Source organism: Mastacembelus armatus, chromosome 17 (assembly GCF_900324485.2).
Source record: "Mastacembelus armatus chromosome 17, fMasArm1.2, whole genome shotgun sequence".
In the NCBI taxonomy this organism is placed as follows: Eukaryota; Metazoa; Chordata; class Actinopteri; order Synbranchiformes; family Mastacembelidae; genus Mastacembelus; species Mastacembelus armatus.
In genome coordinates this window covers 19,055,234-19,069,346 of record NC_046649.1, presented here as the reverse complement: position 1 = coordinate 19,069,346, position 14,113 = coordinate 19,055,234, and the positions used below count along the sequence as shown (strand labels likewise).

At 39.5% G+C, this 14,113-nt stretch overlaps 1 protein-coding gene across 1 annotated transcript in view; it reads left to right on the top strand.

Annotated features, from left to right (window-relative positions):
* The first annotated feature begins 2,481 nt into the window (after nt 1-2,481).
* The window catches only part of abca4b (ATP-binding cassette, sub-family A (ABC1), member 4b), a 33,226-nt gene continuing 21,594 nt past the window's right edge, over nt 2,482-14,113 (top strand). Inside the window, exons 1-11 of the mRNA XM_026313939.1 lie at nt 2,482-2,547; nt 2,663-2,756; nt 2,941-3,082; nt 3,278-3,417; nt 4,079-4,206; nt 4,373-4,570; nt 6,960-7,049; nt 9,886-10,123; nt 10,984-11,123; nt 11,609-11,725; nt 12,678-12,875. Coding sequence (XP_026169724.1) covers nt 2,482-2,547; nt 2,663-2,756; nt 2,941-3,082; nt 3,278-3,417; nt 4,079-4,206; nt 4,373-4,570; nt 6,960-7,049; nt 9,886-10,123; nt 10,984-11,123; nt 11,609-11,725; nt 12,678-12,875 — 1,551 coding nt within the window. The remainder of the gene's footprint in view (nt 2,548-2,662; nt 2,757-2,940; nt 3,083-3,277; nt 3,418-4,078; nt 4,207-4,372; nt 4,571-6,959; nt 7,050-9,885; nt 10,124-10,983; nt 11,124-11,608; nt 11,726-12,677; nt 12,876-14,113) is intronic.

Sequence of the window (14,113 nt, the reverse complement as noted above, 5' to 3'; positions counted from 1 at the left end):
CTAAGGTCACATCTTAAATTATTAGAAGCTACAGTAAATCAGTAGTTACAGACTTGTAAAATAACAAATTACCAAGTACAGAATGTCTCCATTTTTCTTTGATATGAGTCTAAGTAGCTGCCAATTCATTTCTTCATGTCAACTAATGAAATAATTATTTGTTTCAGCTATATTCAATTGTTTGTTCAGCCTTCAGAGAACTGTGGTTATAGTTGAAACTTTCTGACAGATTTTTCTGGATGATTGTACACATACGTTCACTTTATGTGTATTATTTATGCTGTATGGGTTGCATTACAGCGTGTATTTCAACCATCTGACCAATCAGTAACCATTTGTTTAGGTGCTTATGACAAATGACAAATCAGAGGAAGAGACAGTGGAGTTGTCACATCAGATCCATGTACAGTAATGTAACGGAGCTGTGTGAACCACCAAGAATGCCCAGATTTGTAAAGCGTTTAGCCTCGACTTCACCTCTGTTTTGGCATAGAGCTGCTGTTTGCATACTTTGAAGCAGGGTCAAGTTGTTTTACTGTGCTGCAATCACGGCTTCACATTCTGACAACCTAATTACAGTTGTCACCTGCTCCACCTTGTCGAACTGCTCAGTGGTGACTCACTTCAGACATGTACGACACAAAGCCTACAGCAAGCCTCCCTGTCTCCGAGTGTGTGCAGCTCCTGTGTTAAGTCAAAGCTCTGATTTGTCTTGTTGGTATTTAGCTGAAGAATCAAATTACAGTGACTATCTGGGGGAAATCTTACTCATGTACATTTTGTTAAAACAAAACACTGGCTTCTCAGGTAATTAAACCTGTACTGCCGTCTCCCACCTCCCTTACCCACCCACTCACTTACTCACCCACACACTTTGCTACAGGACAGTGTTTCTCTCACCAGGGTTCCTGCCATCCTATACCCTACCCCCCTATTTCTGCCTCAAAATGGATGACTGTTGTCTTTTTCTTGCTGCCCATGTTGAGCTGGGAGATTAGAGCAATCAGATTAGGAGTGCTGCTGACCTGCAGGCAGGCAGAGAAGAGAGTGGGCAGCTAGGAGTCATACAGAGCTCTGCTACCTTGCTTGATATTTTCCATTACTTCAGCTTGTTTATGAACCTCTTTCTCTAGATGTGCTACGACTTTATTATCATTCCATAAGAGGTAAGGACCCCAATTTACTGTTTAAATCTTTTTATTGACAGAATAGGTTATGATGGAGGATCCTGTAACAGCTGACAGGTATGTAGTTGCTAATTATATTTGTTACTGTTACATTGTCTAGATTCAAAAGAAGCGTTACGATGTAAGACTAATCTTAGTAAATGATTTTAAAAGTACATTTTTCATGTATTTTTCATTCTCTTTTACTTTCATGTGCAGCAGTTTTTCATTAAATAGACATGTTTGTGCAGAAAATGTCCACACTTCTCTCAATCTTGTGCAAGAACGTGCTGTCATGTGTAATTACTGTTTGAGTAATAATGTGATTTCAGAGAAGTCGGACACATAATAATAGCCTTTACTCTCCTGTTTCAGTCTCACAGTCTGTCTTCTTGTTTTTGTAGACAAGTGTTTATGTCCCTGCAGCCTGCACTAATCTATTGGACATGTCACTGAACAAATTACTTTTTGTGTCTGACATTCTCTGAGGCTATCTGCACACAACCTGTAGATGTGTTTAGTATTTTAGTTTTTTCCCTGTTTTTTCTAAATTATTGTCTATTAGTCTGCAGTCTGCATGACAGAATAGGTCAAAATTGCATTTATCAATAAGATATACAGTTTCAGATCTATACACCTACTGAGTTTGTATGCTCTTAATGCTTAGTTTTAATAATGTTATACCAACCTGCATTTCCACTTGCCCAAAAATGCCTGGGGATTTAGCACTTTAGCAGGGTGTATGCTTACCAAGAAGTGGTTTGAAGAAGGGTCAGTTCAGAGTTGTTGTTGTTGTTGTTGTTGAGACCACCTTAAACAAATCCATGTTAATGCCAAGTCCACATACAGTGATGTTCTAAAGCAAAGTGAGTGTATTTCAGGACCAAGACTAAATGTCTTCTCATGCTCTTCCTGAGGGGGAAACATTAGTTTTTTAATTTTAGTAGTGCAGTGAAAGTATTGATAGTAGCATTGATGTGTAGAAATTAAAGTACTCATATATTTTAAAACACAAGTCCTTCGGGTGACTGTGCAAATAAACAGGAAAACGACAACAACTTTTGGGCAGTCAGAGTAAAATATATTTTTAGAAAATCCTGGAAACATCTAGTTGAAGTGTGATTGAAAACAGACTCAGACAAAAGACACACAAACGTAAGTACTTTAGTTGTGTGTCTTTTTCATCAGTAGTAGCATGCTCCTGTTTGTCCAATGCCTGGTTAACAGTTACTGTAAATGTCAGCACTAATGGACTTGTGTGTCTGCAGGTGTGTCACAGTCTGATGACCCCTTCCAGGGGTTGAGCTGTGGAACAATGACGACCGGCTCACAAATCCGGCTGTTGCTGTGGAAAAACTGGACTCTCCGCAAGAGACAGAAGGTAAAAATATTCATGCGCATTGTCTGCAACAACCTCTTGTTCTTCTAGGACTGTTGCATTGGACTTTTTAGGCATTTTACAGATTATAACTTACACTGCACCTGTTTCTGGCCAGATCCGCTTCCTGGTGGAGATCCTCTGGCCAGTGTTATTATTCATTGGTTTGGTGTGGTTGAGGAAGGCCAATCCACTATACCAACAACATGAATGTAAGAATAAAAATCCTCACTAACAAGCTCTCTCAGTAATCTATGTAAGTTTTTCCATTATAATGGAGGTTCCTGGTATTTGCTGGGGTTCTTTTCATAGAAACAATAACGCATGTTGATCCACATGTTGTGTTTTAAAACCACATCACAAGCATGCCCTCTAATGCTTTGTCTGTTTCTTCAGGCCATTTTCCCAACAAGGCCATGCCTTCAGCAGGGATTCTGCCCTGGATTCAGGGCATCTTTTGCAATGCTAACAACCCCTGCTTCAGATATCCAACCAGAGGAGAGTCTCCTGGCATTGTCTCTAACTATAATAACTCGGTGTAAGCCTGATCATAACACTCTCAGACCATGAATTCTTCATTATTTACTTTACTAAAAAAATGCAGTTTCACACTTTGGCTGCAGTGCTGCTTGCAGATATATGACTTAATAAAATAGATAATATAGTGTAGTATTCCTATATCATCTACAGTAGTTAATAAAATCAACTAATTCACACTTTTGGCATATTCCAGATTGGCACGGTTCTATGTTGATGTGCAGGAGCTTCTGCTCAATGAGACGCAGGTGAAGCAACTTGGCCGCCTGTGGCACGACATGTCGTCTTTCTCAAACTTCATGGACACGTTACGCAACAACCCATCTGTGCTATCAGGTAAAAGGAAAATGTGATAATGAGTCAGACAGTGGTACTTCCCCCAGAGAGTGAAAGAGTTTACTCCAGCCCTTTTTGTCCAGCTCTAACATTAATCAGAACAAAACATGACTGTTGAGACAAAAGCAAACTAGTCCTAATTTGAATAATCATTTTATTTGTGTAGTACTTCTTAAGGCTGAGTAGCGTTCCTTACATTGCAGGATGTCAGCATTAAAAGGCAATTACACATATAAAAAAACAATAACAGCTAAACTATAAAATCATCTTTAACACAAGTTTATATTATTTACAAAGTTTGATTGTTACTTAATAATTTTCCACCACCTTATTATAAACTTCTTATCTATACTAGAAACAATGGGCACATTTTAGTAATTTTGTTATGCAAGATATATACAGAATGATGTTTCTCGCTTTTCATAAAGAAGATTTGAAAGATTTGATTCTTTTTTCTTAATATTACTTCAGTCTAACTGAACTTTACCCATTGGCAGGGTTGAGTGTAAAAAAAGCCACTTCTCTTTCCCACAAACACCTAATCCCTGCCAATCTGTTTTGCTGTGAATCATTTCCTCTGAGCCGTCCAGTGCTGGTTGGGTCAACATTGTCTTTAGTGGTTCTGACCCCTCGCTATCTTTGTTTGTGATTTTCCATCTAGGCCGTGGGCTCAAGATAAATGACATTCTGAAGGATGACGAGGTTCTCACAGCCTTCCTGTTGCGAGACGCAGGCCTCTCAGACTCAATAGTCTACCAGCTTGTCAATGCAGAAATAAGACTAGAACAGGTACAGTGGGAGGAGGCTGAGTGGGGAAAATGGCAACTTTGACTGACAGTTATCTTAGCCGTATTATTGAACACTTCATGTTGTTAGTAATGATGAACATCAAATTTTTCTGGGACATTTGCCATGCCATACAATTTATCTTTCCCTTTCTTTTTGTGTTCTCCAGTTTGCTTATGGTGTCCCAAACCTACAGCTGAAAGACATTGCATGCAGTCAGTCCCTGTTGGAACGCTTCATCATCTTCCCCAGTCGCATGGGCCTCCATGGGGTCCGCAACGCCATGTGTGCCTTTAGCCAGCAAAGGCTGCAAAAGATAGAGGACATCCTTTATGCTAATCTGGACTTCTTCAAAATCTTTAGACTGGTCAGTGCTTCAAAGTACTTTGTGTAGCCATTTGCACATCAGTCAGAATTTATAAAACAAGGCTGTGCTAAGTCATATCTGATCATCCTCATTCCTTCCTGTTGTGAAGAGGCAGCATCAGTTCCTCCTTACATCCATTCTTCACCCCTATTGTTTATGGAGAAGACATTTGTGCTGTTTATGGCGACTGAAAATGGAGATATTTCGCAATTATGTTAGTCGTTGTTTCCACCATGAGATCCACTGGAAGGCTGCATTTGTCGGAAAAACTGTGTCCCTCTTCCCGCCCCCGCAGTGAAGGCCATAGCAGCCACCAGTCTTCCTGCTGATAGTCTCATTTGTTTACAGTAAATTCAGTAACTGCACAGAATTTTACTGATGGTAAACGGATAGTTAACCTTCAAGACTGTGACAGAAACAGCTAGCCAGCAGGAATGCATGTGGGATCACCATCCCAAGGCTAAAGATATTCTATATGTCTTACTGTCAACACTCCATCAAAAACAAAAACATTAAATATCATCAGACTTCACATATTTTTAAAACAATACTTCACCAGGTAAATTCACGCTGAAACGTTTCCCAGAGAAGATGGACAGTTAAATACAGTATAAATACATGCATGTCTGTGAGATAGTGTCTGACACCTCATGGTGAAGCCAAGTAGCTGAGTTGCAGGTGACTCTGCCAGACCTGTTCACTCAGTCCCTGACTTTGTTTTTGGCCTGGAATAAACTATTGGCTTAGTTTCAAACCGCTTGCACATATTTTTACCAAAAACAAGGCACATGAGAGCAGGCAGAACAAATGAGCTTTTCTTTGTTCTCTGGAATCTCTTTTAATGGCACCACGTTTCACCAATAATCCTGTTAATGACAGAAAATGTTATTTATTTGTATGTGTTTGTGAAATATAAATATTTCCAAAGTGAATCAATCTCAGAAGATTTCACACCAGAATAAAAACAAGTTGTACTATATTTAAACTTGTAGCTTTGGCACCTTCAGTTTCTTTACTACATGTGTGCATTCAGGCTCAGCTGGAGTGAGTCACATGGCATTATCCCCACTGGCCTGCTTCTCTAATGGGCTTATCTAGACCTTACCCAGTGCCTGTGAGGTTTTCTGTAAGACGTGATACTGCATATAAATACATTACCAACATATGCTAGTCTAAAGAGTGCAGTCACAATGGCTGCCAGTACACCTGCTTGTAGGACTGAAACAGCGAGAGTATGACACAGTTGCGGTGCCTTGAATTACTTAATTTTTAAAGACATATTGAAGAATGTTGGAGAAGCTGGAGCAGATGTATTTAAATAGCACTGAAGAGTAAATGGACCTGAAAAGTTGTGGAAGAGACATAAATCCAACCAAATCCACAGGTTTTCATTTCATAAGCTCAATTATATAAACCAGTGAATTCACTCTTAACTTTGTATTTCATGATGTCTAACTGAACCCTTTTGATTGAGATTAAGTTCCACTGTTGAGTAAGTAGCAACTCTAGCATTCATCACCAGGTGCAGAATTTGAGTTTAGATTTAGTAGAAGTTTGTGAACAAATGTACATTTTCAGTAAATATGAGTATATTCAATGTATGTTTTTGGTGTTAGTGGACCTGTGCTGTAGCATATTAGTGGTGATTTGAGCATTTAACCTGTTAGCTCTATTAAATTAAATTACCACACTGACTTCTCCCTTGTAACAGCTTTTCTCACCTCATGACGCTCCTTACTCCTTTTTCCCATCCATGCCCTCGCTCCTACCCCCAACCGTACTGCCTCCTTCTTCCTTCGTTCATTGAAATACAGCCGCGAGGAATGCGAGAGGAAGGATATCTCATGTGTGTGTTTGTCTTGGCATTCAGGGTTTCCGTAGCCCTCAGCACTCTGCCCTGAGCAGGCGTTTTACGATACCTATTGCTAATGGTTTCTCAAGACAAAGCCACTGAAAGAGGTTTGAGTGAACAATGTTAGCATGTTTCCATATCAAACGAGGGATGGATTTCAGGCTTCATACATTTGCGCTAAAGCTGATCAGTTCCTTTAAACATACATGTTAGACCCACATTGTGTGAAAGCCTAATACACAGTGTAGTGTGATGTGGTGTTGCCCAGCAAGTTGCTGTTCCTACTTCTTGTAAAGTCTGCCATAAAAAAGAGGAAACTTTTTTCTTTGCATAGACACTTCTGTTAGGACTCTGCAGTTCTTTTTTGTTTCTGCTTAACTGGTTTCTTGCCATATATGCATGCATTTGTCTGTATAAGGCCGTCATGAAACATGCAGCACACGACCATCTCTTGTTTAATCTCTTATGTTATCATCTCATTTTTAAAACAATGAATTAATCATTTTTTCTAAAACATCTTGTGATTTGTCTCCACAGATGCCTCAGGTTTTGGACCGCAGCTCAGAGGGGATTGACCTTCATATCTGGGGCCAGGTTCTTAAAACGGTGTCAGAGAAGATCCAAGTTGTAAGTGCGCCAAAATCCATCAATCCCCTCCACTCCTGTTCCTACTCCTGCTCCTCACTTCTCCTCGGTCCTGCAGGATCAGAGGCCCCAGTATTTTTAGCAATGCAGGAAACTCGCCTTTTCCGCTGCTCCCTGTTTGAGAATCGTTCACAGAGGAGGCTGAGCGATGGACCCAACACTGTGGGGTGCACATGTGTGTGTTAAAACCTACATGTGAACTGTACAAGTGTTCATGCATCACATGATAAGCTCATGTGAGTGAGACTGAGCGCACAGGTGCATTCATGTGCAGTGTGTGTCTATGCATAATTTGCAACATATTGTGACTCCAATGCCATCTGCAAGTATAGAATACAATAAGGTAGATAGTATATAGAAATAAAACAAAGTAGAACAAAATAGAATAGATATTGAAGAGAAAGAAAACAGGACAAAGTTGGAAGAATAATAAAGTAGATAAAAACCGAATAAAACAGCACAGAATAGATGTCATTGCAAAAATATAAAATGAAAAATATAGAACAGAAGACAAAGAGAAGAACAGAAAAGTAGAGGATAATAACATTTGATCAATTTTACTCTGTGATTATTTTTCTACAATATCTGTTTTATCCAATTCTGTTCTAATATATCTAGACAGGGTCCGAATGTCCAACCTACTCCCTATATGGGGCATTATATCGTGAGAGTGCTATTTTGTAGTGGTGTCTGAATCACTACTAACTGAAAAATAGTACCCTCAAAATTTCCCACAATGCATTGCAAAAAGTAGTAAAAATGTATTTTATATGTCTATGGTGACCATCACTTCTCACTGTGGTGCTGGTGGGCTGTGTCCGAATGTCCACCCTAGTCCCTGACCCCTCAGTTACTATATAGTGTACTCAATGGGCTAACACTTTTGGGCACTCACCCAGTCTACAGTCTTTTGATTCAGTTTTATTTCTATTGTAGAAATAAAATAATAATTCTAGAAATAGAATAGATTAGAATTAAATTGAAAAATAGCTGACAAACGCTTTTCCTCTAGCACAGTTTAGTCACTCTTCTGCAGCTTTTGATGACATCATATGATCTTCGTTAGCAGGAGGCGTTTTCTTAGTTATTCATGAAGAATAGAAAATATTCAGATCAGAAAAAGAGAATAAATAAAAAAGGATGAGAAATATTACATTACATAAAAGTGAAGAGAAATATAGCAGAATAGAATTAAAAAAGAATAGATTCTATTTTATAAGTAACAGAGAGACAAAAGCAGGTCCAACAATGAGGGATGTGTTGTGTGTTTCAGCACGTTTACTGTACGTCCCAGGGGGGAGGGGGGAATGTGTATCCCATCCTCACCTCATCCACGGTGGGAGAGAGAAGGCTGTGAGGGGGGTGGAAGGGGGAGAGAGACATTCCTGTGAGGTGACACATCCTGTAGGTGGGACTTTCATATCACCGTGGTGACAGAAAGGCGAGCCAAATGCGCTCATTGCCCACCTCTTCTTCCTGTCAGGTTAATGAATGTGTTTTTGTGCGAAATAATAAATAGAAAAAAAAGGAGGAAAAGGGAGTGAGAGCGAAATAAATCAGGGGTGTGTGTGCACATGTAATAGTTTGCTTTGAGTGGGGAACATAGAAAAGCTATGAGTCATTTTCATCACTGACCTTATTAAACCAGGTTGCTTATCAGTGTTGCAATCAAGTCTACATTAGAAACTGTAGGGGGTTCTGCAGCTCAGCTAAAAAAAATATTAAGGCTGAACTCCACCTAAAATCTGATCCCCTATGATATCATCAAATTTGAAACAGTTGATTTCATTTTTGACTTTTTGTATCTTTGGAGTGTTGTGTTAATAACCCCACTAACAAAACCAACTAAAACATGAAACTCAAATTATTGGCAACCTCCTCCTGTTTTGTTTTATATGAAGGAAATGATACACTGAGGAGAAATGCACTTGGATGAAGCTATTTTTGCCCTATCAATTGGAGGATATTTAGTCCATCCTCTGACTGTCCTCGTCACATGAGAAGGGACGTCTGTCTAGCATGTTTGCTTATCTTTCAGACTATTGTTTTCTAGTGACCGTTTATGTTATGGAAGTCACATGATATGAACGAATATGAAGAACATAAATATCTCTATCAAAATAATTCAGTAAAAGGCCAAATAACTAAAAACTTCCAGCATTAAGTTTGTTCATCCTGTTGCTGGCGGTACGGCATTTGTCAACACTGGTGACTCAGCATGAGTCAAAGAACATGAGAGTTAAGGTGACAGCTAAGGTGTGTACCCTGTATATCAGACATCATTTCAATTCATTTTTGGAAATAACAGTTTTTGTTCACTACGTGGTAGCGTCTGCTGTTTTTTGTATTAAAACCGTGACAGTGATTTTTACAGCAGAATTATATTTTTATCAGATGACACTTTAAAAACTGTATCTGTTCCTGTCTTTCTACTGTCTAGTTATCAAAGTACTCACAAGTTTTTAGGATGCTGACCCATGATCAGTTTGCAGCTTAATGCCAGCTTGTGGTTCTTCATGTAAACGCTTGTTTTCTTCACTGTGTTCAGTTATAGCAGGGGTTTAGCCAATTCTGAAGTTCTCACTGGCATTTTTGTGAAGTCTTCTTGGACTTGCATTTGGATTTGCATGATCCTCAGAATCACACTTTTTAAATAGCTCTTTGAATTGAAAATAGCTTTGGTTGGGATTAGTTCGGATGCAAGAAAGTTTTGCATATGAAGCACAGTCCTGATTCTTACTGTGTTAAGTTTGCATGTGCAGTGGTCTCCATATGGTCTGAGAACGTTTGCTCTAAGCTTTCTGTATCTCATGCACAGCTGATGGAGCGGGAGAGCTCCCAGGAGCTGCTGAAGGCAGTTTCCTCTCTGTTCCAAGCTGGGGGTCCCTCCTCTTTCACCCAGCTGATGTCCAGTGTGTCGGGTCTTTTCTGTGGATACCCAGAGGGAGGTGGCTCCAGGGTCCTGTCTTTCAACTGGTATGAGGACAACAACTACAAGGTGTTTCTAGGCGTCAATGGCACCAAGAACAACAACTATGTTTACGATGACGCTGCCAGTAAGTAAAGAAAGAACAAGCTGCAAATGTCACAATTCTGTTTTATTTCCTGTAGTATAGAGGATATACTGTAGCTCAGACTTTTCACAAATTATTTCTAATATTTTGTACTGTAGTTCACAACAGAAAAATATCCAAGGCAGAAATTCAGAAAACAATATCAACAAATTGAACATTTAGTAGCTGTGATGAGCTGTCATTCTTATCACATGATCTTCTTCAGCAGATGGAGTGTGCCATGGGATGTAGTCAGTTTTCAGAGCACTTTAAAGATTTCTCACCCATGTGGGCCTGAAAGCTGAAGTTCATTCTACTGTTTGGAGTCAGCAGTTGAGAAAACAATATTGCCACAAGGTCCTTTAGCAACTTAACTTTTTTAATAGCTTCATCAGCAGAGGGAGCCCAGTTATCATGGATGAGTGATAATAATTCAGACTTTTTTTCTCCTAAGTTTGAGCAAAAGGCTTTTCCAAAGATATTATTAATTGATGTACTTAGTATTTATTTTTTCATATCCTGGAACTTCTATCTTCCATTTTCATATTGTATTATGGCACAAGTCTCCACCAACAGCACATTTGTTTTAGTTAATATAAGTGCCCAATAAATACTTATACCAAAATCTGATTGATATGCACTGGTTGGCTAATTTATTATAATTTCCTGTTATTAATTAATCATTTAATCAACGTTATCTGAATGTAACTAAAATTTCGAAGGATATCAGAAAGTATCTGTTTTTTTTTTTTTGTTTTTTTTTTTTTTTTTTAAATCACTTTGTATGATGATCCTTTGTTCCTCGTTTTTCTGTATCTCCATTCTTCTTTATGGACTGTTTTTTACAATTTTCCTATCAATAGCTCCCTTCTGCAATGCCCTGATGCAGAACCTGGAGTCCAACCCTGTCACAAAAATTGTGTGGAATTCAGTCAAGCCCCTGCTGATGGGAAAGATCCTGTACACCCCTGACTCCCCTGCCGTCCACAAGATATTAAAGAGTGTAAGAGAGAACACATCCAGTCCGACCCCTCACCTCCCACTCACTCTATCTACTCACTCTTTCTTTCCTTCACTTTTTCTTTCAACACTGTCAGTATCTGTTTATATGCGTCCAAACTCCCACCCTTCTTAGGAATGAGCTGACTACTAAAGCAAGGAGGTCGGAGGGTTAGAGGGGCAATGTACTGCGGTCTGAAGGAAGGGAAGAGGAGGGGAGAATTAAACAATAAATTGGAAGTGTGGAAGTGTGAAGGCAGAGCAATAAAAACAAAAGCATAATTTTTAATCGTTTTTGTCTCACATCTAATTCATTGCTCCAGGCACAAACATTTCAATTTCAAGTGAAGTTTTGTTGTGACTACATATACAGCTTAGATACAGTAGTTCTCTACATTACTCATTATTATTATTAACAACTGTGTATTTGTGAAATTCAATTTATGTGTGTGTGTGTGTGTGTGTGTGTGTGGATTTGTGTGTATCCAGGCCAACACAACCTTCGAGGAGCTAGAGAGACTCCGCAACATGGCGAAGGCCTGGGAGGAGGTGGGACCTCAGCTGTGGGCTTTCTTCAACAACAGTGTCCAGATGAACATGATCAGAGTATGAAGCACACATACAGATAAGCAAACACATACACTGCATGTTCTCATACCTACAGGTATGTGCCAGTATCAGTATTTCAAAGTATACAGTAGCAATAGAATCCAACAATACCATAACAGACAATAGAATAAGCATCATTGCCCAGATGAACTACATTCCAAAATACTCAAGCAGAGGTGTGGAGTTAAGTCACATAAGTTCAGCTTAATCATGTGGCTTGACCAAATCAAACAGGACTTGCAACTTGACTTTGTTTGTGACTTTACGTGGATTTGAAACCTCTTCTTGCACCAGCAGCAATGTTAAATACAGTTCAGGAAAACTACCTGGCAAATTACACTGAACATGTGCAGTGACTCATCCAGTTCAAGAGTTTACTAGCAACAACTGCCAGACAATAGTCCTTGTTTTTTCAGAAAGCATTTTGACACAGTAGACATGTATTAGTAAAATGTCACAGTAGGAACCTGCAGAAGAAATAATAAATAATTTCAGCTGAATACCATTTAGCGCCAGAATGCTGGTATTGTGCAGGATAATGAACTGTCATGTTTTACGAGAACACTTCATTAGAATAGAGGCCTTGTTAATGTTATCAGTAACATCTGTGCTTTTCTTACTATGACGTCTGCTGTGGTGAAGGCCAGTTAGCACAAAGAGTATGCTAATTTCTCTCTTTAACATGGGGCTTCCATTTCTAAATGGAATGAATTAAAATAAAAGCTCTCCTGACAATATGATTCTGGGAGCTTTGGTTTATGTAATAAAGACTAGAAGAAATTGTGTTCCATTCATTTCCCTTGTTATTGCCTAACATTTAGGGTCAAAAACTCATTGACTTATGGGTATTTCCCTGCAAGTCTTTAGAAATACAGTGTGAAGCCATGTCTAATTTTTTATTTTTTATATACATACAGAAACTGTGTTTGTGTGTTTATTTTCACTGCAGGACACACTGCGAAACCCGACAGTGATGCACTTCATGGACAACAGTCTGGAGGACAGTGAATTTACCACCAAACACATTCTTAACTTTCTGTACAATGGTCCAGAGGAGCAGAGGGAGGCGGGCATGCCAAACTTTGACTGGAGGAACATTTTTAAGATCACCAACCAGATGATTCGCACGTTTAACCAGTATGGAGAGGTTAGAAATCTGTCTCTGTCTCTGATTTACTCATTTTTTTTACATTTTTTTTGCCCCAGTCACTATTTGCTGAATCTTGCACAGTTCCAGGACTGAGTCTCAGCTCTTCAGACAGCGGCATCAGTCTTCCAGGTCTGCTCCCAGGAGATTGCAGCCAGACCCTTTTCAAAGAGAACAGACCACTTAGCACAGCTATAGAGCCGCTCTCACGTTCAGCAGGCTGAAAGGTGGGGAGAACAAGCCTGCTGTCACCCCCTCCTTTGCTGTCATTGTGAAGGCAGTGATAAAGTAGAGAGTAGGTGGGAGTGAGTCACCCTCATGCGAGCTCAGTGCTGTTTTAGTGTATGGCCCTGCATTGAAACAGTCCATTGTGAAATAAAAGAGGGCAAATCACTCTATCCATCCTTCTCGGCTTCCCTCTCTCCTCTCTGGTCTGATTTAAAGGGGGGTGAGGGTTGTGGTTTTGGAGAGAGCCCTATCAGTGCGGGCATCTCAATCTGCCCTTTGTCTCCAAGTTCAGCGCCAAGACCCTTCACAGCCTCACAAACAAACCCAGGCAATTTAGCCAATTAGATACAGCTGTCAGCTAGCATTGGGCCATAGGATAACTGCTGCAGTTTAGCACTAGGTCCTGTCACTCTGTCAGGGGTATGTTTCTCACACTGAAATCCCATTGGAACATGTGTATCAGTGAGGAGCTTTCTTCTCACCCCATCTCTGAGTGAACATTATTGTGTTGTGAATGTATTAGTTGTATAAAGAGTGAAAGTGGACTCTCGTTTTTCTTTGAGCCCTCTCACGGTATTATACAGTAATGTGAATGGAGACATTAGACATGGTGTACATGAGGTGTGTGTGTGAGAGAGAGTTAGAGTGAGAGTGAGTGTGTGTGTCATAAAATGACAGTTTGTCCTCCAGGGATGGAATTTAAATATATGCGTGCACATTTCCGCAAGTATGAGTGAATACATGATCTTACCTGTGTGTATGTATGTATAGATGTGTGTGTTTCTGTCTGTTGGTGCAAGGTGATCTTTTTGTTATTTTGTCATCAATTTCCTCTGTTTTGGTTTTCAGCATCTGTACTGATTCCTTTGCTGTGCTTATCTGTTTTTTCCAAACAGACCAAATCCCAAATGCTCTTAATCCGACACACAAATAAATTAGGTGTATACACACACTCCATTAGAGTAACATCCATTTTGCATAGAATATAGCAAGATAATTTTTTTTTTTAC